Below are 24976 nucleotides of genomic sequence, written 5' to 3' on the forward strand. Positions count from 1 at the left end.
GGTTAGCAGACTTCATCAGCTGTCTCAATACTTCAACTGAACTCCAACTGGGGGGCTATTTATAGAGACTAGTCATTTACAAAGATGTGGAATCCATAATTGTACATGTGAAATACAACCCCCGTCCTGTGCAACAGCTGACAGACTGCTCCAAGGAACACTGGGCCTCTAGGTGAGATCACAGGCCATTACATAGCACCTTTTAGTGAATATGAGTCACCCCTTTTTTTATTGTCTTTATAGACTGTATTATCTGTGTCATCTTATTGAATATATGATATTGAAATAATTGATTACAAGGATCTACATTTCTTTTAATATTGCTTGAAACATTTATAATCTGTCATGGCATTTATTCATTAATATAAGGGGCAGAGCCTGCATTTGCATTATATGGGTTCAAGTAAGAAAGCCTGGGTGAGGTGCAAGCACTAGAAATTTAATAAATGTTGACAAAAATGACCCACAATTGTGCATTACATATTTGGCTAAAGTTATTTTTTCAAGATAACTTCACTAAACAATATTACTATACAGCATATTAAGCACCTAACTGCACCCATTGAAGATTTGTTTTAGGTAGATATACTAATATAATAGGGAGAGGCTACACAAAGTGTAAATAGCAACAAAAAGCATCTTCTTAGCTCTAAGTGCAAATAGTGTTAGATGCTTTTGGCACCCCGGTGGAAATAGTGGCAGATAATTTTTGGACTCTTAATAAATTAAATACTAACATATCACTGCAGAGTTTATTATGTTTCTTTAGAGCCTCACTGACATCCTACACCAACCCCTACCCCTAAACCTAACCCTAAACTTACCTTAAAAAATGCACCATGGTTTTACTACAGTAGCCATACTATCACCATGGTATTTTGTAGTAGATTATAGTAACCACAGAATGAAACATGGTACTACATTAACACCATATTACTGTAGTAACACCAGCCTTATTGCATTGTGGTGGCTCCGGTGTGTTACCGCACATTAGTGCATCTCTGAATTATTTTAATAGATGTTTTCACTGCTTTGTCTGTCCTGTAACATACTTGATATTATGGGTTTGTTCCATTCAGAAGTGATAATCCCTATGCCCCTCAGAGATTTTACCTTCCACTGTCGGAGGGCTGAAAGATGTAATAAAATGGTCAGGCTTATAACAATGTGGGGGAGGGCTTGGGCATTCGGGCACCCACCGACAGAAACATAATTCTGTGCCTGTGTCCACACAATCTTTACACACCATACCATTGCAGCATCACTTGGGGGTGCAGTTTGTCTTCAATTTCTGTGTTTCCACCAGACTATTTAAGTGCAAATAGTCACACTGTGTGGCAGGTGCTATATACACCTAGTGCAAACAGTCACTCTGAATATTGTATATATTGTATCACAGCAGGATGGCACAGTTGCTCAGTGGTTGGCACTGTCATCTCACTGCAAGAAGCTCCCGTGTTCGAGTCCTGGCTCAACTAGGCCTTTCTGTGTGGAGTTTGCATGCTCTCTCTGTGTTTATGTGGGTTTGCTCCAGTTTCCCCCTCAAGTCCAAAAACATGCAGGTTAAGTGAATTGGAGACTCTAAAATTGCCCCAGCCTTTGGCATAAAACCTGTGTCAAGTCAAATATGCGGATCACAGATGACCTACTGTGGCAACCCCCAGGCAGCTGAAAGAACAAGAAGAAGATATTGTATCACAGCAAAAGGTGAAATATACAGGCCTACATGGTTAACAACAACAACTGCTCACTAAGCTTTAGTTTTAATTTGCATCACTAAGTAGAATATCAACAGTTCTTCCAGTCAATGGTTTCCTTTTGTTTATGCCAGCTCATATACAAATCCTATAGTGAAGAGTGCTTAATAACAAAGATCTTGAATGTTCTCAAAATGACTTAAGAGTTTATTTTTAGTCATAGTTTAATTTGAACAATAATGTAATTGAGGCAACATGCCAGAGACTGCAGCATCATCTCAGACTGGAGTGATGCTAGTCTATGACTGTAACGTCATTCTTTTTCTTTTTTACAGAAATTTGAAATGTAAACAAGTTACAAATTGTATTAACCACAGCAATTTGTGGGAAAATTAAATAATTTTTTTTTAGAAGGGCAAACCAATGGAGAGACATAGACGCTGTTACTCATTTAGAATTTTTCAATGTAGCAACATTAGAAATTTATAAAGCAAAATTTGTGATCTTCAATTTGTATTCATTTTGTTACATCATTTCATCATCAATGTTTGAACACAGGCATGAATAACACTTTAATTGCATGTCAGTAACATTTTTATTAAAACTAGATTATAAAATCTGTATTAATAAATTCAATCCACTAAATTTTAACTACAAAGCACATATCTGTATCACCTATTAAATTTACGTAGAATTGTCGCTAATTTAAAACATAGACAATGAGAGTACATGCTGTAATTCAAAATAGACAAAACCTGTAAAAACTTCCAAAAAGTCATTTTAAACACACCATCTTTCCTTACAGTACCATTATTAAAACATCCTTTTTTTCTGTATATTCAGACCATCCACAGAATTCCAAGACCACAAATATGTAATAACCCCATTTCAGAGCAATGGGACCGTTGTGTCTAATCCCTACTCTGCCTTTTCCTTGTTTGGGTCCACAGGCTGGGTGGCAGCTCCATCCATCTGGGTGGTGCTTGGAGCTGTCAAGGTGGTGGTAGTGGGTGCAGCTGTGGGTGGAGGAACAGAGGCAGGATGGGGGATTGGGTCTGGATCATCAATCAAAGCCTGGCTTCTTTCCCTTTCCTTAATCAGCTGAATCAAGCAGTATGTAACAAATGTCACAGCGATGGTGGTGAAGGGAAAACCTGTCAAACAAAATAAGGTTTGATTTAAGTGGAATTATGTTATTTAAATAATTTCTAGAAGAACAGAGAAAATCATCAGAATCAGTCACTCTGAAATTAATTCTGACAATTCATCTTTAAGCACCTTAGTGATTTTTTATAAATGATTAAATGTATTAGTTGTCAAATATCATCTCAGTATTTACCTTTAAGTAACAATCTCTTGGCAACCAGATTGGCAAATTCAATACTGTTCAGGAGCAAGACATTGTAGAGGACAATAGTCCAGAAATTGAAGGTATTAAACACAGCCCTTATCCTGCGTGACATAGAATCAGAAATCGCCATCTGTGGGAAGGAAAAACAGTTCGGATAAGGTTTGGCCTAAAATGATGGACCAGAAAGTTCACATTTAACAACTAGAGAGAGCACAATTGCCCTTTTATTGCCAATCCTGCATGTAAAAGATTCACATATAACAAGATTGATTGTACTTTTAATTAGAGTATTGTTAAACATGACATATGGATATTACATATTAATAATTGTGTTATTACAATGTAACTACCTCAATATCAGCAACATTTTAATCCTAAATTACATTATACTACTAATACTCTTTCTCACACTTCATTACTTCAATAGAAATAAAAGGCTCCGTGGTGAAGAACTTGGCGATCCACAATTCAAAATTAAGGCCAAAGCAGTTTAAGAAAGCCCAGATGAAAACCACCCAGCATGGTCCCAGCCAGAGCGCCGTGATGCCATAAGTGCACAGGGAGGCTATCAGCTCGTCCAAAACATTCTCATGCTTCCCACCAAGGTAATTATACACATACCTGCAAAAAATACCAGCATTCTTTGATAAAACAGTACTGCCTGAAACACTATTGTGTGGTTAAAATTCTTATAAAAGTAACCATGACAATCATACTTGCAGAGCCAGTCATTAATTCCACGATCAAAGTGTCTGTAGAAGAATGGAATGTTCTTTATTTTTAGAATAAGGAATTTTAAAATAAATTGAAAATAAATAAATAAATAAATAAAGGGCCCACTCACGTCTCAGAGAACACATAAAGCATTGTGATGCATTTCGGTGGTTTAGGAGGGTCCAGATGATCCAGTCTTGACACTGTGTTTATCACCCCAAACATCACTGCTGCTTTCACCCAATCATACACTACATTTAAGTAGGCCAATCCCACTGGACAATATGGTATTGAGAGGCTGTGATTAACTTCTGTTTATAAAATACTGTATGAAATTAAAGCAAGTACACACTAACACAGCTGCTTACCAAGGGCCCAGTCAGAGATGTGTTTAAGGAGCTTCATGTCACCAGGTATGGTCAGAATGTACATAAAGTGAAAGAGGATTGCAACTATGGTAATAACTCCCAGGTTTAGCAGTGCCTGAATGGAAATATTCCACATCTCTCCATCTTTCCTGGTCAGGTTAGGATTATTGGCCTGGTAGTGTTAAAGAACAATGTTATAAATTGTCTTCAAGATTATATGTTATCAAAGGCCAATCATTTGTCAGAGATAATACTACTAATATTGGTTTATTTGCCAATTAGAGAAAATTATGAAACAATCAACACTATTCATTATGTTAATTTAGTTACAGACCTGAATGTAGAATTTATCAAAGGTCATGATGGGCCCAAAGTAGAAGAAGGGGAGGTAGAAGTTGTACTTGAGGAGCTCCAGGATGCTGTAGTTTCCGTCCTTCTTCTCACAGTTCTCTAGAGCGAAACTCATGCAGCGCATGATGGTGAACCCACTGCCACCATAAAACAGGACAGGACGGAGATCGAAAGAACCACTCACAAACCCTGCCTGCAGGACAGAAAGATAGACCGTTTACACCGATTTCAACATAAATTCCAGATTAAGTGTCAATTGCAAATTAAAAAGGAATCCATCATTTATAGGGTATTGGTATTCTAATACTGGAAACACACCTGCCAGGAAATAAAGGGCTCCATTTTAAAGGTAGCCATTGTGGTGAGTCCAGCCACAAAGCAGAGCCACCTAAGCTTGACCAGAGAGATGCTGTACAGCAGTACACAGTGAGAGAGGATGAGAGTGACATATGCCCAGCCCATACTTGTGAAGACAGCCAGCATACCATACGCCATGAAAACCATGGATCTATACTGCGGGAGCAAAGACAAATATCATCAAGTTAGGTGAACCAGTCTAATACATACTGTGTGGTTGATTTCTAAGTAACGTCACATATACGGTCTAGATTTTTGTGGACTCTGAAAGGCACCTGAGGAGCCATCATGGAGCAGATCTTGGCAAAGATCACGTGTCCTGAGAGTCCAAAGATGATATGCTCTCGGAACGTGGAGAACCACATCATCCACTCGACATCCGCCGTATCCTGCAGTGCAGTATAGGGTTAAATCAGATAAGTTCATAGACTCCCTCTAAGCTTGTATTTATCATCATATAATACTGTTGACATACTGTATTTAGAAGGGATGTTTTTATAACAGAATCTCACCATTCTTCTGCCAGAATAGTACCATCCTGGCTGAACACTGGTCTTGAAGGTTTTTCTGTTGGTATTTGCTGGATATAGAGACATAATACCAGTCATTTAGTGATTCATTATCTAGTAAACATGATAAAATACAATCAATCCAAAAATTGGCAAAATCAGAGTGTTCAGATGGAATTGTGTACCCAAAAATGCTAATTCAGTCATCATCATTCAGTTAGGGATCATAATTTATTATTTTTTTTTTAATAATATCTCCTTTTGCATTCCACAGAAAACAGAAAGTTATCTAGATTTGGTATTACATGAAGGTGAGAAAAGTATGTAAAAATGTACATTTTTGGACAATTTGTCTCAATGGTTGCATGAAGTAATAAACACAAAGACCCATAATAATACCCATCTTTCTCTGACTCTCTCTCCCCCTCTGTTTCAGTCTCTCATTCTTTGGTGTATTAATACTGACACATGATCCTTTCTGCGTACTTTGCATAGCTTTCTGTGGCTAGCTGGTTCCAGCACTGCACCTTCTGGCCTTTTCCTTATACTTTATCCAGTAGCACTATTTTTGTGCTCTCCTTGTTGTATGTGCATTGTGTGTGAGGTCATGCAAAGAACTATGTTATAGATATTATATTAAAAAAAAAGCAAGAGCCTGATTAAAGCCAACAACTTCAGCAAAATTATTGATAGGTTGGTAACCTAATGGTACAGTAGAAGGCTGCAGTGACATCACCGTAGGGTCATATCAGAACAGTGAATGTGTGTCCTTTTATACTTACAGCTGGACACTTCGAAGATCCATCTGGCAGCCCAGAGCATTGCCATACATAGCACTACATTGTAGAAATAGAGCTCATACCTAGGAAGGGCTGCTTTGACCCCCATGGTGCACAGCACAACCTATATAGAGACTGTTAGGACAACAACAGTTATAATTAATGCACATGTAAAACAAATCTGGTGTCCATTTGATGAACAAAATATATCCCAATTAAACTGGCCAATGAGTGCTTAAGATCTTACTAAAAATCTAACTTTCGTGTAGGGAAACTACATGGGTTTCATTCTCAAGGAACCACATACTGCCAAATGTACTATATACTATAATATAGATCAAATGTATACATTGAATGCACTTGTACATTTCTGTGTATAAGTGTCTACCAAATGCATCAATTTAAATAGCATCAGTGATTACATTAAGAATTATATAAGCATATAAAAAGTGTTAAAGGTATAGTTCACCCAAAAATTATTTTGGTAATCATTTACCAAGGACAGCCCCAGTCACCATTCACTTTCAATGCATTTTTTTTGACATTAAAGTGAATGTGACTGAGATTGTCAGTCCCTAATATTCAAACACTTCCTTTTGTGTTCCAAAAATGAAAAAAGTATATGGTTTGGAACAACATGTGGGTTAATGTTTTAAAATTACAAAAACTCCAAACAATTTTATCTCTCCGGACAGGGCGGGAGCACAGAGAAGTTTCCACTTCTTTGAATTCTGTGAACAGGAAATATCTATACTATGCAGGCTCTTGCTATTTTTAACCAGGCTTTTTTCCTGCTCTCATTGTAGTGACTGAAGCATCACATATTAATATTTCACTTGAACATTACACCTCTATCTTTTATCTATTTTAATCACCAAATGATTCATTGCCTGCTTTTCTGCTCTTCCTTGAAGACAAATTTCAACAAAATAAATACAGTTCCAATCTGGTCTGGTTTGTTTGATGTTTGTTATTGTAAGATTTGATCTGAGGAGCCATGCAGATAAAGTAGCAGTATGTCTGTCATGCTGTTAAAATGTACTTTTTTTCTCTGATATTAGAGTTGGTTAAATGTTATATGGTCAAGCAGTGCACATAGCTGCCAAAGGGCTCTTCGAAACACCTGTTGTAGCCTACTAACCTTGAGTGCCGCAATGCCACTGTAACCCAAAGGGCGTTTGAATTACAAAAAAAAAATCCCTTGAACTTAAAATAATTACAATAATGTCCAGAAAAGATTAGCCAAAGAATACTCTAATACATCCTCTGTGATACTGCAAAGCTCAGGGGCATCGGTTAGGAGCACAAACTGCCTGTTGTGCAGTTGCAGACAGTTAAAGGTGAATAGGAGATGTATTTATATTCATATGAAGCAGCCCATAGGGGGCGGATACCATTGTGCCATGTTGTATCAATAGCAACTTATTTTGTACCACCATTGCCACCATGTCCTAAATATAATCATGCATAATTACCCTATGCAACATTCTATATTATTTTTTTATTTACTCTAAAACATGTTTTTTAATAACTGTTATAAACAGTACAATCTGATTTCTAATAATTTTAAGCCATATTATAAATTTAAGTATGAAACATGTAGAATCAAATTTAAAGCTTACTTGGAGACGGGTCAAGTATTATGGCTTTGTTTTTGTTAGTGGTTGAGAAAAAGGAGAAAGTGTGGAAAACACGCATTCTGTGAGGTTTGGTTAATTGGGCAACTAAGTGCAAACAGATAACTACATTCATCTTTAAAATATGCAGGGAGGTCAGAAGTCATCTAGAGGAAGTGCATTGGATAATGCAGTGGATGACTTCTTTTAAATTCGCTCTGTAAAATATGCCACAGTATGTATTTTAAGTTATGTTTAAAGAATATTCTGGGTTCATTACAAGTTCAGCTCAATCGACAGCATTTGTGAAATAATACTGATTACCACAAAAAAAAAACGCCCCTCCTTTTCTTTAAACAAGTTAAAATCGAGGTTACAGTTATTCACTTAAAATGGAAGTGAATGGGTCAAATCAGTTTCAAAAGTATAGTCACAAGAAATAAAAAATACGTGTTAACAATATTTTAGTGTTATTAAATCGCTTTTGAACCTTTTCTGTGAAAAGTAGTTAAATTGACTATAACTTCGTTGCCATGACAATGTAACAGGGTCAACAACCCCTAAACTGACGATTTAAACAACTTTACATCTAAAATAATACATGAGTTTTAACTAATGAATTAATGTAAGTGCTTTTATAAAATTATACAGTAATGACCCAAATATTATGACCACCTGCCTACTATGCAGTTGGTCCTCCAAGTGCCACCAAAAAAGCAGACCCACTGTCGCATGGACTCTACAAGACCCCTGAAGGTGTCCTGTGGTATCTTAACAGCAAATCTTTCAAGTGCTGTAAGTTGCGAGGTGGAGTCTCAGTGGATCGGACATGTTGGTCCAGCACAACCCACAAATGCTTAATCGGATTGAGATCTGGTATTTGTAGGCCATGGCAACACCTTGAAGTCATCACGTTCCTCAAACCATTCCCGAACAATGTGTGCAGTGTGGCAAGGTGCATTATCTTGCTGAGAAAGACCACTGCCATCAGGAAAAACCATTTCCATGAAGGGGTGTACCTGGTCTGCAACAAAGATTAGGCACGTGTCAAATTGATGTCCACATGAATGGCCAGACCCAGGGTTTCCCAGCAGAACATTGCCCAGAGCATCACTCTCCCTGCACCGGCTTGTCATCTTCCCACAGTGTGTCCTGGTGCCATCACTTCCCCAGCTAAATGGCACACACATACATGGCCGTCCACGTGATGTAAAAGAAAAACAGGACTAATAGGACGAGGCGACTTTCTTCCAATACTCCAAGAATCAGTTCCAACGCTCGCATGCCCATTGTAGGCGCTTATGATGGTGGTCATCATGGGCACTCTGACCGGTCTGCGGCTACCAAGCCCCATCACGCATCAGGGTGCGATGCACTGTGTGTTGTGGCACATTTCTCTCATAACATTAATATTATCTGTGACTTGTGGCAGAGTAGACCTTCTGTCGGTTCAGACCAGACGTGGTAACCTTGAGTGCCCAACACCCTGTCACCAAATTGTGGTTTTTCACTCCTAGAACCACTGTTAGTAGGTACTGACCACTACTGACCGGGAGCACCCCACAAGCCTTGCCGTTTCAGAGATGTTCTGACCGGGGGCCTGGGTAGCTCAGCAAGTAAAGACGCGGACCACCACTCCTGGAGTCTTCAGTTAGAATCCAGGGGTAATGCTGAGTGACTCCAGTCAGGCTTCCTAAGCAAACAATTGGCCCGGTTGCTAGAGTCACATTGAGTTAATCTCCTCGTGTTTGCTATAATGTGGTTCTCGCTCTCAGTGGGGCATGCGGTGAGTTGTGCATGGATGCCACGGAGAATAGCGTGAGCCTCCACACACCCTAGGTCTCCACAGTAACGCACTCAATAAGCCACGTGATAAGATGCGTGGATTGACTGTCTCAGACGAGGAGGCAATTGAGATTCGTCCTCCGCCACCCAGACTGATGTGAGTCACTACACCACCACAAGGACGTACAGCGCATTGGCAATTGGGCATGCCAAATTAGGGAGAAAATCCCAAAAAATAAAAAGATGCTCTGACCCGGTCATCCCTCGTCAAAGTCACTCAGGTCTTTACACCTGCTCATTTCTCCTATATGCAACATTGACTACGAGAACTGATTGAACACTTACCATCTAATCTACCCACACCTTGACATGTTGCCAGGGTCAAGGTTGTTTTTGTATGATCTAAGCCTGTAGAATATTTGGACTGAGATAAAACATTTCTATAATAGATCTCAATGACAGCCTCCTCTTAATAATAATAAAGGAATTTCCCCCCAAAAAAGTTCCAGGTCCATATTTTTGATAGCAAATTTTTTTTTCTTTACATGCAACTTGCAAGTCAAACAAGGTTATAAATAGTTAATATATTACATACATTAGCATACCTGATATGGGTCATTGGTTTCTTCTAGGTCACATCACTAAAAAAAACACATCGCTTGGCCTAAAGGCATTTTATATTGTTGCAAAGAAATTATTTTTATTTTTTTTACAACCAATACTTACCTTTTAATTCAAAATCATTTGTCATTCCACACAATCATTTCATTTAACTTGGAGTAATCACACTTTGTGAAAAGCAAAACACTAAATAGCCCAAGTCTAGCCTGGGACATTACACCACCATGAGGCCAACATATTCAGCACATATTTCGCTAAACAAGTTCAAAATAAGCTATTACAGATTATTAATCATATTGTGTACTTGATGAGAAAAAAATTCACTGAACACACTCTTATAGGTCCAGAAAGTGCTGGCTTGATTTATTTTACCATGTCTCTTAGTTTTATCGATCCATGAACAGGAATGGTGATATCCATTTACTAGCACAGAAAACTAATTACAGGCCTTACTGAGAATCCTTGAGTTAGGAGTACTTGATTAGAATGGTAGTTGCAGTTGTGTGTAACAACAATTGCCATCGGGTGCACACTGATTGGTTGAACATTACAATAGCCATGAATTTGATCCTATGTAAAAATGTCCATGACTGCCTTCAGTGAAAGTGGAAGATGAGAGAGATAGAGGCATAGTCAGTTTACTCCTCCACGGTTTCCTTTTTGCTGGTTTCCTGGCCCTCAAAGATTGGATACTTGCTTTCCACCTCTTCCCATGTGATGGCACCATTAGCGAGGTCACGGACGATTTCGGGCAACTCACGAACCTGGAATTAAACATGCACAATAGTGAACAATGCTTTCTAAACAAATGTAATGGAAATAGCTTTGGTATATGCCTTACACTGACAATGAACAAACTACGGTAATTTCAAGTCTTATTTTTAGCAGCATGAAACCGTTTTATAACCTCAGCCCTGATCTGCCTCATAGAGTCACGGTCTCTCAGAGTGGCTGTGTGAGGCGTCTTGTTCACGGTGTCAAAATCGATGGTGATACCGAATGCCACACCAATCTCATCTGTTCTAGCATAGCGTCTTCCGATTGAGCCTGAAGAATCATCCACTTTGTGGGAGACACCATTCCTGGTCAGGGCATCAGCTATAGAGCAAAGTAATTAATTAATGCCACATTTATCACACATTTACAACATATTTTAATAACACTGATAAATTGTTTGAAGTTACAATCAAGAAGAAATTTTATTGCTCACATAATTCTCTAACAAATGGCATAAATTCCTGATTTTGGCTCAATGGAAGGACGGAGCATTTGTATGGTGCAACAGTGGCAGGGAAGCTGAAATACTAAACGGAGAACGTAGCACAGTTCATTGAAAGCCAATCAAATTACAATTGTTAATTGCAATATATTAATTCAGAATATTGTATTTACTGTTCTTTGTTCATCACCCTCTCTGATATGGAATGTGTGTTCAAAGATGGAGTACATGATTCTCCCGATGCCAAATGAGGGTTCGATCACATTTGGTACAACCTCCTCAACTGTGGGAGAAGAACACATCTATTTAATTCTGCTAATCAACTTACTTTACAAGTCTTCTTTATGCTAACATTAAAACAACATAGTTTCTGTCTTATACCATGCAGAGTCTTCTGGAATCTCTTGATGTTAACCATGTCCTTGGTGAGTTTGAAAGTCTTGCCCTCAGTCTCAATGGTGAACTCACTGCATAGATAAAGGAAACAGAGATAATGCTTTCAGCTACCATTTAGAATTTTGAAAAAAGTATGCATGTTCCGTGTGAGCCTAATAGTTGTATTGGGTATTTACCCATTCTCATTGAGGAGCTTCTCCTGGTCTGTGATAAAGCATTCATCACAGATGGCAAGATATTCCATAGCGATTTTGGCATCCTTCTTATATGCTTTGCCAATGGCACCTTTGTTTGGCTCGAACTGGACAACATTTACAACTTTGTGTGAAGCAGTTAAAGAAGTTGACAATATTGACTTTAATCTCTACATGCAATGTCTGTAGCAAAACAAACTACAATTTTATGCTGAGGTGGGTCAGACCTCATTAAAATACTTAAGGATATGGGTTCCTTTAAGGGTTTCTCAGCAACCAGAGGGACTTTGGTGGCCCGTGCATGGCATAAAAGATCATAACATGAGCGATCAGCACATCCCACAATCTCGATCCACCCCTAAAAAAAAAACAGCACATACAAACAGTATAAACACCAGGTAAAGTCAGAATGCTGGGGAATGTCTTTAAAGGAATATTCCAGGCTCAATACAAGTTAAGCTCAATCGACAGCATTTGTGGCATGATATTGATTACCACAAAAAATTATTTTGACTTACCCCTCCTTTTCTTAAAAAAATGCAAAAGTCTGGGTTACAGTGAGACACATTGGAAGTGAATGGAGCCAATCCGTAAACATTAAAATACTCACAATTTAAAAAGTATAGCCACAAAACAAACAATATGCATGTTAACATGATTTTACCTTTTATGTGTAAAGTTAGGCAACTTAATTACCATGGTGATGTAATGTCAACAAACCCTAAAATCACTGTAAAAATTACAATAAAAACAAATTTACAGCTCAAAAAATACAGGAGTTTTAAGCAAAATTAATGTAAGTGCTTTTATAAAATTATAAGCGTCACATTTCTGCCTTTAAACCATCCAAAAATTGGCCCCATTCACTTCCATTGTAAGTGCCTTACTGTAACCATGATTTTTGCTTCTTTTTTTTTTTTTTTAGAAAAGGAGGGACAAGTCGAAATAATTTTTTGTGGTAATCAACATTATGTCACAAATGCTGTCGGTTGAGCTGATCTTGTATTGAAACCTGGAATATTCCTTTAAGCTAACACCGAACTTACATAAGAAGTTTTGGTCTCAGCATCCCAGCAGTCACAGGCATAGTGGGCCATCTCGTTGTCCATGTGCTGACGGAAACGAAGTTTGTCCTTTGCCACACCCACTTTGACCAGATAAAGATAGATCCTTCCAACAAAGTAGCCCAAGACGGAGTTGTTGATGACTCCCTTCAAAGCAAAGAGGTTTGTTATTACAAATGATAACTGTTATTCATAATCAATACAGAATTTTTTATCATCCCTGACCTGCTCCACGGCATCACCCAGCCTCATTATTTGGGCAGATTGCCCACTGGTTTGAGCTTTGGAAGAATAAAGCATGATTTCCAGATCAGCAACATTGGAGAACTTGGAATGAACCTTTTCGTTTGGGTCAACAAAGTGCTCGATCTCAGCCATTGTAAACTCTCTAAAAGGAGAGAAGTATCCACATCAATACTTCATTTGAAATACTGATGGAAAAATTTCTGTGAATAACTCTTACCATTTGTTTGGGAGTTATAAGAATATTTAACAAAGGAATTCGGTAACCCGCACCTGACACGAATTAATCCAGAGCGAGGAGAGATCTCATTTCTGAAGGAGTTTCCGATTTGGGCTGCGGCAAATGGCAGCTTCCCCTGGTTGAATTCCAAAAGACGTTTGAAGTTGAGGAAGATTCCCTGAGCAGTTTCAGGCCTTAAATATCTGAGCAAATAACATAAACCAAATGAAAACCATGTAATGCAACAAATGTCTTTCTCTAGGACCAAAATAAAGAGCAGGATGTGATCAGGTGATGCCTAACATACCCTGGCATGTTCCCCCCAGGTCCTATTGAGGTTTGGAACATCAGGTTGAATGAGATGGGAGGTGTAAGATCATTTCCTGTAGTGGGCGACTTGACATTGTATTGCACAAACAAATCTGCCAGCACCTGCTGAGTGTAGTTATCCATCTAAAAAGAGCAGAATACAACTAATCAGTGTACCAATCAAATAAACTAATTCCCAGTTCTCTAGTAACACCTTTGAAAACAAAAAGATTCCCTTCTTAATTCATGTTATGAAATCAACATTGCCCTCCTTAGAGAAACATATCTTCAAAGTGACACATACCTGTGTGATGACACTCTCCATTTCAGCTTTCTTTTCAGCCGGACATTTCTTGTCACTCATTAATTTCTGTAGATGAGCTGAGGAAACAAAAATAAAACTGGTTAATATTATCAATGAAGTCTGTATTAAAATGTTCAATTGCAAAAATACATTTATTTGAACGTACAGTAAATAAGAAGGGTCTTTATAATCAAGAAAACTGTTTTTGTGTATGTATATATAATGAATGAACTACAAGATTTTTATTAGATCAGGTTTTAAGGTGTTAATAAACCTGTTGATTAAATCTGACCAGCCAGCTTCCTCAACATTAATTACACCTCCAATAAAACTTGTGCCATTGCCAGCTATAAATGTCTAACACAGAGCATTCCAGTAAACATGTTAAGCACCTACACCAAAAAAGTGTCAACAGATTAACACGGCTACCTCACAATGCAAATATTTAGATTAAAAAAAGTGTGTTTTTTCAGTCTGGTTGGTGGTCTCCGGATGATGGAGTCCCTCATAAACCCTTTGTGATTCTAACTAATCCCACTGTATTCTTTTACCCCAGAACACCTACAGAGGCCAGGGACAAGTCAGTTCTGGATGTCTCAAAGCTATAAACACATACTACTGGAGCAGATGTGTTTGTATTAAGAAATACGAATGTACCTTTAAGGAGATGGTCGGCACGGAAACACTCTCCATTCTTGACATCTTTTACCATGTAGTCAGCAAACTTCTCCACATGCCCTGATGTCCTTAAATGCAAAACAATTGCATAAAATGAAAGCTATTCCAGAGACAATGCCATGGCAACAGACTGTCTGGTGAACTCATGAATGGATTGATGGACAGATGAACACTCACTTGAGAACAGGTTCAGGTGTAAGCATGGTGCAGTCAATCTCCAAAATCTGCTCCTCCTGGATGAAGTGTTGCCTCCAAACCTGCAGGATATTGTTTTTCAAAGCGCAACCGACAGGCCCGAAGTCATACAGACCACTCACGCCTTTCTCAAACACAAACAATTAGGTGTAAATTAAAAGGCAAACTCAATTCACATTTACTAGTGGTTGTTTAGAACCATTTTAAAGATTTAATATGCACTTTACTTTATAAACAAAATGCAAATTTTTAAGGGATGGATGGATGGAGGGAAGGAAGATGAAGATGAGACTCACCCCCATAGATGGCAAATGCCTGATCATAAAAGAACCGTCTTTTTAGAGTGTCCTCCATCTTGGTTCGGTCCACAATGTCATCTTTGGGCTGTAAGGACAGCTCCTGCAAAAAGGGAAGAGTAAAACAGACGCATTACTTCAGGGAAGCATTACAATAGGACAGACCAAACAAAATAAAACACAAGTCACTTATTTAAGCTGTCAAAAATGCACTCACTCATTATCTCCATGAAATTTCATGGAATCTACCAGCGACAGAATAACACTCCTCACCTTGGCCTCAAGGATTCTCTTCCGAGCTTTGAGCTCTGCTACTGCTTTTGTGACATCTACATCAGGAGCGTTCTCTATCTTCAACTGACGCACAAGATCACCCTATGAGGGAAAAAAAATTAAACAAATGAAAACCCTCACTAAAATGAAAACTACGTTTTTGGACATAGTTTCATGGTAATAGCATGTTTGTTTGGACATGTACATGATATTGAGGTTCCTTATAAGCTTGTACTATATTATTTTACACACACACACACACACACACACACACACACACACACACACAGTACTGTGACACATAAGATTTTCACAAAAACATGTTATTTATCTTCAGCTTTAGTGTGTTAATAGGACATATAAATGTTAGACTCCCCAGACTTTTGCAAATAGAAAAGAAGAACAGTGAGCCCTGCAACAGATGGCATGACCCCCACAGAACATCAAGCCAGTCTGGGATTACATAAAGAGACAGAAGCAATTGAGACAGCCTAAATAGATAGAAGAACTGTAAGAAATTCTACAAGAAGCTTGGAACATCTTATCTGCCAACAACCAAGATAAAACTGTGTCAAGGTGCATATATATATATGCATGCTATATATTAGAATATTACTTAAATCCTTGGCTGTTTCAAACACCTTCCCAGAAACATGTTTTTTTTTTTTTTTTTTACACAAACACAGTGTAATTTCCATCCACCCTTAGTCTGAATATGACAGAATAGCTCATCTCAAACGTGGCACTGTCAGACTGTTGCTCAGCTGAATCATCCAGCAATATAAACTCAAAATAAAACGACTGTCCTACTATATTCTTACTAAAACATCAGCTTTAATAAAATACATAGCTATTTTAACAATTTTGCATAATTTCAAAGGGTACATTTACATAATTAATGAAGGCCATCAACTCATATGAATGGTAAATATGTGTTAAATGCAATGTATGGCAATCTGAAAAAAACAATAAATTAAAAAAAAAAAAAATACGATACACATTATTCATAAAGTAGTACATTTGCATAGTCGTGGTACCTGCTCTTTAACTGCCAGCCTCAAAGGAGCGAGAATCTCTTCAATACTGCCATCCATATTCTGTCCTCCAGATATCTCCAGCCACAGACTTAACTTCCTTTTCTTCCTCAAACAGGCGGACAGAGAGAACGGTCTTATCGGAGGGGAATCACACAGACGTATGGGACTGGGTCAGGCCCTCGGAACCGAGCGGACAGTGACGATCTGTGTACCGGTCCTGAGGAGTGCAGATGTTGGGCTCCGCATAGACAGCATGGACCGACAGGAGGAGCACCACAACGAGGAACTGAATGATGAAATCCCCAGATCTGAGTAAGTAAGGCGGGGTTGTACTACGACACTTTCGTCATTTTTGTAGAGGGAATTTCCTCTTTATTTCGAAACGGCAGATTCGTCTCTGTGAATTAAAACAATATTAACTGAACTGTCAAGTAAATAAAACCGGTGTTAAGAAAGCAAGAAAATCTAGATAGTAAATTAACAAAATGTCACGTGAAACAAGGAGCTCATTGGTTGAGAGAGAGAGAGAGAGAGAGAGAGAGAGAGAGAGAGAGAGAGAGAGAGAGCACTCAATATTTTTTTGTTTTTTGTTTATGTCTTCTTATGCTGATACCTATGGATTTGGATACTGCATCATTCATCCATCCATCCATCAATCCATTCATCCATCCATCCAACCATCCATCTTCTAAAGCCGCTTGTCCTATACAGGGTAGTGCTGCAGCCTATCGCAGCTGTCTCTGGCCAAAGGCAGGGAAACACCCCAGACAGGTGGCCAGTCCATCACAGGGCAAACACACACACAGACATACACATTCAAGGACGTAGCCAAGAAATGACATTAGGGTGGGCCTCAATAAAAATGAATGGGCCAAATTTTTGCCCAATTTTTTTTTTTTTTACCAAATTACAGAGGCGGTGCATTCAAACAGTTCTTTCACACTTTCAGAAATCAGATATTTTGCTATTTTTAAACTATTTTATAAATATATATTTGAAGTCATAAAATAATCTTTAATATTCTTGGTGGGCCTGGGTCTAATGAGCCCACCCTTGGCTATGCCACTGTACCAGCCGCGGCCCATGCATTTAAAGTCTAGGCCTTCAGTGCAATTCATGCCATTAAGAAAACACAGTTTCATAATTAATAAGACAACGTATGCATTATCATACATTACGTGGCAGTCAACTAATAATACCAATTTACATTTTAAAAACACAGCCAAGCATGAAAGCCAGAACCACGGAGGTCTAATACCAAAGATTTAAAATTAGCTTGCAATAAATTTTGTTTCGTCAGGGTACACAGTTACTTTTCAAAACTTGATCCGACACTGAATGCTCAAGCAGCCTAATTTACACTTAGAAAACTCCTGATGTTGCTGTAACAATGCAAAAAGCACTTACCAATTTGTTTGAAGTAAAAATCAGTCCTTCTTTCCAGTTTAATTTATCAAATGCACGATCATGCAGAACATGTTAGGTTTTTAAATCCATAAGGATCTCTTTCTCAAGGCAATACCAGCAGTGATGACAGCCAACTCATCAGCAAGATCTCACGCTCTTCGCTTTTAAATTACATACGTCCCTTAAAGCGTAATTGCATCACTCAAGGCCAGCTAGAAAGCCTGACTGGGACATATCCTAAAGACCACACCCACAAGAACAAATAAATCAATCTGATTGGCTGATGAATCTGACAATCTGACTTTAGATGACTATTCACTTAGGCTATGTTCAGACTGCAGGTAAATCAGATTTTTTTCTCAAATTAATTAAAACTATTAATTGCAAGTGATCAAATCAGATTTGAGCATTCAGACATAACCAACCTATCTGCTTGGGATGCTTTGGTAACAACGTAGGCATACCCGATTGACGATGCTTTCAAAACAGATGCGGGCAAAATGGAGTTGTATTATCTCGCTCTCCAAATAAGCGCCTTGTCCAGTAGCGGTGCAGAACTCCTCCGCCGCACAAGAAAAACTCAAGAGACTGTGGAGACTCGTAAATATTGTGAAGTTCTGTGCTGCAGTCACCGATTTTTGACATCATCGTTGTGTGTTGCGTTAAGAGTGATGCAAAAGTCCATTTGAAATCCGAATTGAGCAGTCAGAGCATCCGGACTGAGACGCACCTGAAAAAAAAAAATCCGATTTCAATCGCATTTGCAACCACCACCACCCAATATGGTTTGAATCGGATTCTGAAAAATCCGATTTTATGTGACTATCCAGACTATCAAAAACAAGACTTGGTCTTGTACTATCAGGATATGCAAAAAATCTGATTTTTAGGGGCAGTCTGAACAAGGCCTACAGTTGAGGGATTCGGTGGAAATTCTGAAGGCCTGACGGGGGTGGAGCTCAGACTCACGTGCTGCTTCGGCTAAGGAGCATGACTTTGGACATACGTTTTGTGAAACAGTTGTCACACTTTGCTTTTAAGCATCGAGGAATAAATTCTGATTGGATACGTTTTTGTTTTTCTCTATTTATTTGTAGATTAATTATTTAATTGAAGGTTATTTCATTGTAAATTTACCAGAAAAACAAATTAAAAAATAAATAAATAAAATGTAATAATTAGGAGTGGAAAGCGATTGAAAATACATAGGCAAAAAGGTCAATGAGAATGAAAGCTATTTATTTATTAGGTAAGTTATGCCAGCAGAGAAGGCTTTGTTGGCCCTGAGAAATCACCACTGCACTGTACACATTCACACTCTCACCTATGGGCAAAATCACTTAACCGGCATGTTTTTGAACTGTGGGTGAAACCAGAGCACCCAGAGGTAACCCACACAAACAGGCCCTGGGTGAGCCTGGACTCAAACCAAGGACCTTTTTTGCTGTGAGGCAACAGTGCTACCCACCATGCTGCCCTCATGTTACAGCATTCAAACACAAAAGTGTATAGTTGCTAATGTTGTGATTAATTTATTCCATGAGTGAGAGTGTCCAATAACAGGGCTGTTACTGAGATTAAGCAAGTAGTTTTCGGTTGGTTGTTTGATTCTAACATGTCAGCCCCAATGAGGAGACCCTCTCCATGCAGAATAAAACAGCTTTTTATAAGGTTACTGAAATTACTGAAGTCTTCGGCTTACGTGAGTGCTAATGATTTTACACAACTGTTTCAAAACTACAAATAATTTGTTCAAGCGTAAAACTTTTTTAATGTAAGTAAAATTAATGCAAAATAATAATTAGAGAACAATAAATACTAAAGATAAAGAGAAAACATACAATGTAGCTACACTATACAATACACCCAAAATATACACAGTGTTGAATGGACTACATTTAATCTGGATTTTCCAAACAAATAATATTTTTACATTTGCATGATCAGACTACAGTTATTTTAAGGATTATACGTTTACATATACTAAGTATAGTATCTGCAATATATGGTCTTTTTTTTATTTCAAAGAAGGCCCAGTTAGATGTTTCTCTTCATAATTTATTTCCTGCAAAGTTGAACTGAGTGTTACAGTATATGCAGTACTCTGTCACAGTGACAGTATGTAATGCTGTAATGTCAAGTGTCATTTCCAAAGTTTCTCATGTTTGGCTAGGTTTTAATTACTCTTCTGCAGAGTGGGTATCTGCACATTAAAGTTAAACTGACATTTCTACTGATTTTAAATGATTTCAAACATTACATTTTTATACAGCTGTGTATAAATAGTGACATAATTCACAAAAGCAAAAAGGTGTGCTACAGTTCCCATAGCAGGACATTTTTTTTTTTATACTAATACATTGTATACAGTGTAATTTATTAAAATTTGGTCACATTCATCAGTCCACTATCCATAGGACACTGAGAAGAACTGTTAGAAAAGGATTGTCTCAAAATTATATCTTAATAATCTCCTATAATTGTCTTCTTAGGATGAATTGCATTTGTAATTCACTTTGTATGAAAGCATCTGCTCTTTGAAGAAAGTTTACTTCAGTTCAGCTTTCATTCACTCCAAACACCCCGGCCAAAATACATATCTGGGCTCTACAGGGGTTATATCCAGGCAGCATGGGTGCATGGGCTGAAACTGGACAAATTATCGGGGTTCCATATGGTTTTAGTAATACAGGTCCCACATTGGCTTGTCCATGTTGACATATTGTATGGCACCTTTATGGGATCTATGTTGGCAATTTAAAATTTGGTTCACCACATAGTTATGCCCTTAAAGGCTTTCAAATGGTAAGATTTTAGTTGGTTATTTATTTTGAAGTATATACATGACTTAATTAATACAATTTTGATCAGATCCTAATTAAATATTAAATACAAACAGTAAAGGTGTTCTGTAATGTGCTGACATGTATATAATGATTAAATACTAAAATATCATGTTTTTGCCAATACTGTCTTAGTTATTTTTAAAGTACATTTATTTGTCCAAAAATAACTTTTTTTTTCCACTTGACAAAGTAGTTCCACTCAGTTCATTAACCCAAATCTTGTTAATATCTTGTAAAAATAAATAAATAAATAAATAAAAAACCTTATCTGCATTTAAAAAAATATTCTAAGGTAATCAGATGCATAGCTCATTAGATAATCCACATGAAGTACAATGTTGCCTATAGCTACAAGGAGATGGAGACGTGTAAATGAAACAGACTCGATGATGCAGAAAAACATATATTTTTTTTTTTTAATTTTGAGTTTTATAATGAAATAAATTAATATGGTGGCACAATTATATTTTTGTCTACAAAACTATTTTCAAACATACGCCTTCAGATCAAAAGATTTTTAAGATCACGAGAAACATTTCAGTCAAGTGTTTCAAAACTTTTGACCGGCAGCGTATATGATGTCAAATAAGAAAGAAAAAAAACTGTTTTTAGCATTTTCTTAGACTGAGAGACTCACAATTTATATTTATTATTACATTTGAAAAGTACCCTTTACAATGATACCGCAAATGTTATACCAAAATCTTTAAAACACTGTCAAAGCTTAAAGGGTTAAAATAACCTGTACAGGACTTACTCAATCTGAAAATTGACCTTTAGATGTCCGGATTCGTAAAGGAACGAGTTAATGCAACATGGGTCAATGGCAAACTCTAGATGAAGCTCTAATTAAAACATATCTGCCCAGTGCAGTGAGTGCACTATAATCCATTTGTAAAGGAACCACGTATGCATTACAGTATTACTCTATTAGCAATATACTGATGGCCACAAGGTGTCAGTATAAGTACACATTTAAATAGTGAAATTGCGTTGAGGAAAAAACTGGAATAACAATAAATAGAATGCATATTATCTGTTCATTAATAATAAAGCCATTTGACTCAAGGTAAACACTATCATACGTCTACATTACAAAAATTTAGATGGACTGTTATTCTTTTGCATAATTATTAACCTAGTTGTGTTTCATATGATTACCTAAAATAATATTTTATGTGTGTTAAATTAGCTGCAATAAGCTCATTTAAGAACTGAATATCACAGACAGACAAGCCACAAGACATGATATCTTTAAATGTGCTGTTGACACTGTATATGCATTGTTTTATCCACAAATAAAAAGAGGAACACAAAAATTTGAACCAGGCAGTGAAACTAGCTGAAGCGAAGACTGCATCGCATACTATTCTTATTAAACATTAAGATCAAACCCCCACCTTCATAAAATATTCAGTAACCCTCCCACCTCTCTTTCTTCATTAAAAAAAATCCTATAGTGTGCATTTACAGGAAATGTTCTTGTATATTAGTCAAATCATTTCAGTAAATATTAAACCATAGATGATTGTATGAGGAATTAATAATATTGTTTTTAGCATCTGTCTATTCTTTCTCAGATTCTTTGTATTATAGATGAATTAGCTCTCACTAATAGAGTACACACCTTTTATGGAATTTATTTAGGATACACTTTTGATTATTTGTTTAATTGGTCTAAAACGGGTTTGAAATGACGCCATTACAGTGTGTTATGCATTCAGTTCAATGAAAAGTGAGTTTCCATTAACAAACAAGTTACAAAATCTATCCTGTAGCGATATATATACATACATATATATATATATATATTATAACAAGATTAATACAAACAGTATTTAAGGGTAGCCTATATTATCACTGATTTTGTACTGGAGCCATGACATCAACATATAGATATCTTAAAAATAAATTATTAACTTTAAATATGTTTACACTCTTTAACACATTTTATCAACAAAAATTATGAACTCTTTTTGAGTTATTTAGACAATTAAAAATGTAATTGTGTATCTAGACTATTTGTTTGAATTCTGATAAAGAATATCTGGAAAAAACTGCATACTCATGACTAAAAATCCAATCTGTCACCTCAGGATCATGTTTTGTTTGGGACGTTTTATTTCCAGTGTGCATTGTATATATAAAATATATTTGTGACAATGATTCCTTACAAATATTTGTAGTAATTGATGCCAAAATACAGTAGTATTTAGTATATGTTACTACTGTAAATCATTATTAAAAGGGGTTCTCCTTCAAATAGTCGTTTTATTTCTTTCTCTTTTTTTCTTTTAATTAGTGTGGCTTAGTATAATTAAGTAGCCTAGCATGGTACATTTGGTAGTATGTTGGTGTGGCTATTCTTATGAGGACTCTTCATAGACATGATTTTTATACTGTATAAACTATAGATTCTATCCCCTAACCCTAACCCTAACCTTCGGGAAGGCCTGGGTAGCTCAGCGAGTATTGACGCTGACTACTACCCCTGGAGTCGCAAGTTCGAATCCAGGGTGTGCTGAGTGACTCCAGTCAGATCTCCTAAAGAAACTAAATTGACCTGGTAACTTGTGCGTGGATCACAGAGAGTAGCATGAGCCTCCACATGCTGTGAGTCGCGTGATATGAGCACGAAGCGATCATCTGTGTTCCGTAACTGCATTCAGGTCCTTGAAAAACATATAACGTGTGAGTAAGGGCAGCCAATGGACTTTCTGGTGCCCTCCTAGGGTAAGATGATGCCCCCCAAGGGAGTTGGTGCCATACGCAGGCTGCGTAGTCTGCTTATTGGGAGCGGCGGTATCCGCCACCCGGATTGAGGTGACTAACCACACCACCACGAGGACCTACTAAGTAGTGGGAATTGGGGATTCCAAATTGGGAGAAAAGGGGATTAAAAAATCTAAACCTCACAAAATAATTTCTGCATTTTCAATAAAACATTGTTTAGTATGTTTTTTAAGTGATTTGAATTATGGGGACATTAGAAATGTCCACATAAACCACATTTATAGCATAATACCCTTGTAATTACCAGTTTGTAACCTAAAAAATGTCCTCGTAAACCACCAAACACTGTAAACTCACTCACACACACACACACACACACACGGGGAGAGAAAGACCGACTGCAGCTCTGACTCTGTTTTTACTCTCTGTCAGTGATATCTTTAGACCTCATATACCACATGTGCTGAAATGTTGCCGATTTCCCGCCATCTGACAGGAGTATCGTGGTTCACACTGATCCTTGCATGATCGCGCGGTGTGTTTTATTTTTATTTTGATGTCGTGGTGTTGTAATATCGCTGTGCGGTGTATGGTGCCTCTGCCTTCTGGACCAACACCGCTAGCTCGCTAGCTTAAGGATAGCTGAAAATAATAATAATACAAATAAAAACAAAACAAAAAAAAAAAAAAAAAAACAGGTGAGGAATCAAATCCCGTGTCCATGGACAACACGTCCATCATTACCCAGGTAGCAAATCCAAAGGAGGAAGAGATAATTTCTTCGTGTCAGGAAAAAGGTGAGGCGTTTCGCGCGTTTTTATTTCACTGGATGTTTTTGTTTTGACAGCCAAATCACTGCAGCTGTACTGCTGATGCTCTTATGATTGTATTGAGCCATAAGATAGCAAAGATTTCTGATTATTGTCTAAAATTCGTAATAATATTTCATAATTCAGGCTTATCATTTTTCTTTATATTATATAATTTGATTAAAATGTCGTTTATAATAATAATAATAATAGAATAAATATATATTTTTTTATAATCTAACTAATATTATTTATATTATTAACAGTATTGGGCTGTTTCATTATTATTATTATTATTCAATATATGTTAAACTCAATCATAGAATTTGTGGCAAAATCTTTACCGGCAAAATTTATTTTCTTTAAAATAGCAAAAATGTAGGTAACAGTGAGGCACTTAAAATGGAAGTGAATGGGGCCAATTTTTGGGTGGTTTAAAGACAGAAATGTGAAGCTTATAATTTTATAAAAGCACTAAAATTAATTTGTCTGTCCAAATTCCTGTATTATTTGAGCTGTGAAGTGTTTTAAATTGTCATTATTACAGTCATTTTAGGGTTTGTTGACATTACATCGTCATGGCAATGAAGTTGTAAAATTGTCTA

At 37.2% G+C, this 24976-nt stretch overlaps 3 protein-coding genes across 4 annotated transcripts in view; 1 reads left to right on the forward strand and 2 right to left on the reverse strand.

The window, feature by feature from the left end:
- Positions 1–1891: 1891 nt before the first annotated feature.
- LOC127634516 (protein-cysteine N-palmitoyltransferase HHAT-like protein) lies at positions 1892–7448 on the reverse strand. Its single transcript, XM_052114113.1, has 12 exons — positions 7268–7448; positions 6130–6261; positions 5351–5418; positions 5114–5227; positions 4800–4994; positions 4465–4674; positions 4131–4302; positions 3893–4037; positions 3765–3800; positions 3468–3669; positions 3037–3178; positions 1892–2851 (listed from the first exon to the last, which is right to left on the reverse strand). Exons 2-12 carry the CDS (start codon positions 6233–6235, stop codon positions 2616–2618), a joined length of 1626 nt encoding a protein of 541 aa, XP_051970073.1. The 5' UTR covers positions 6236–6261; positions 7268–7448; the 3' UTR covers positions 1892–2615.
- Positions 7449–10289: 2841 nt separating this feature from the next.
- LOC127634334 (glycine--tRNA ligase) lies at positions 10290–16882 on the reverse strand. Its single transcript, XM_052113836.1, has 17 exons — positions 16577–16882; positions 15540–15641; positions 15267–15369; positions 14953–15094; positions 14755–14843; positions 14098–14174; positions 13792–13937; positions 13538–13687; positions 13247–13409; positions 13004–13168; positions 12207–12315; positions 11940–12084; positions 11749–11834; positions 11541–11650; positions 11359–11452; positions 11056–11246; positions 10290–10912 (listed from the first exon to the last, which is right to left on the reverse strand). The coding sequence occupies exons 1-17, from the start codon at positions 16631–16633 to the stop codon at positions 10787–10789; spliced, it is 2055 nt and encodes a 684-aa protein (XP_051969796.1). The 5' UTR covers positions 16634–16882; the 3' UTR covers positions 10290–10786.
- A 7072-nt stretch (positions 16883–23954) lies between these two features.
- LOC127634271 (CTD small phosphatase-like protein) overlaps positions 23955–24976 on the forward strand; it is a 52900-nt gene continuing 51878 nt past the window's right edge. For both annotated transcript variants that reach the window (XM_052113744.1, XM_052113745.1), the window contains exon 1: positions 23955–24359. In XM_052113744.1, coding sequence (XP_051969704.1) covers positions 24284–24359 — 76 coding nt within the window. In that variant the 5' untranslated portion in view covers positions 23955–24283. The remainder of the gene's footprint in view (positions 24360–24976) is intronic.

The sequence above is a fragment of the Xyrauchen texanus genome, chromosome 41, assembly GCF_025860055.1.
Source record: "Xyrauchen texanus isolate HMW12.3.18 chromosome 41, RBS_HiC_50CHRs, whole genome shotgun sequence".
Lineage (NCBI taxonomy): Eukaryota > Metazoa > Chordata > Actinopteri > Cypriniformes > Catostomidae > Xyrauchen > Xyrauchen texanus.

Excerpts from the sequence above, each read along its gene's own strand:
- LOC127634334 (XM_052113836.1), bottom strand. The coding sequence starts at position 16,633 with ATGGATGGCAGTATTGAAGAGATTCTCGCTCCTTTGAGGCTGGCAGTT. Across the intron at positions 15,642-16,576 it reads GGCTGGCAGTTAAAGAGCAG|GGTGATCTTGTGCGTCAGTT; the intron begins GTACCACGACTA and ends TTTCCCTCATAG. Across the intron at positions 11,835-11,939 it reads AAGCTCCTCAATGAGAATGG|TGAGTTCACCATTGAGACTG; the intron begins GTAAATACCCAA and ends TTATCTATGCAG.
- LOC127634516 (XM_052114113.1), bottom strand. The coding sequence starts at position 6,235 with ATGGGGGTCAAAGCAGCCCTTCCTAGGTATGAGCTCTATTTCTACAAT. Across the intron at positions 4,303-4,464 it reads TTGATAAATTCTACATTCAG|GCCAATAATCCTAACCTGAC; the intron begins GTCTGTAACTAA and ends TAACACTACCAG. Across the intron at positions 3,801-3,892 it reads CTTTATGTGTTCTCTGAGAC|ACACTTTGATCGTGGAATTA; the intron begins GTGAGTGGGCCC and ends ATTCTTCTACAG.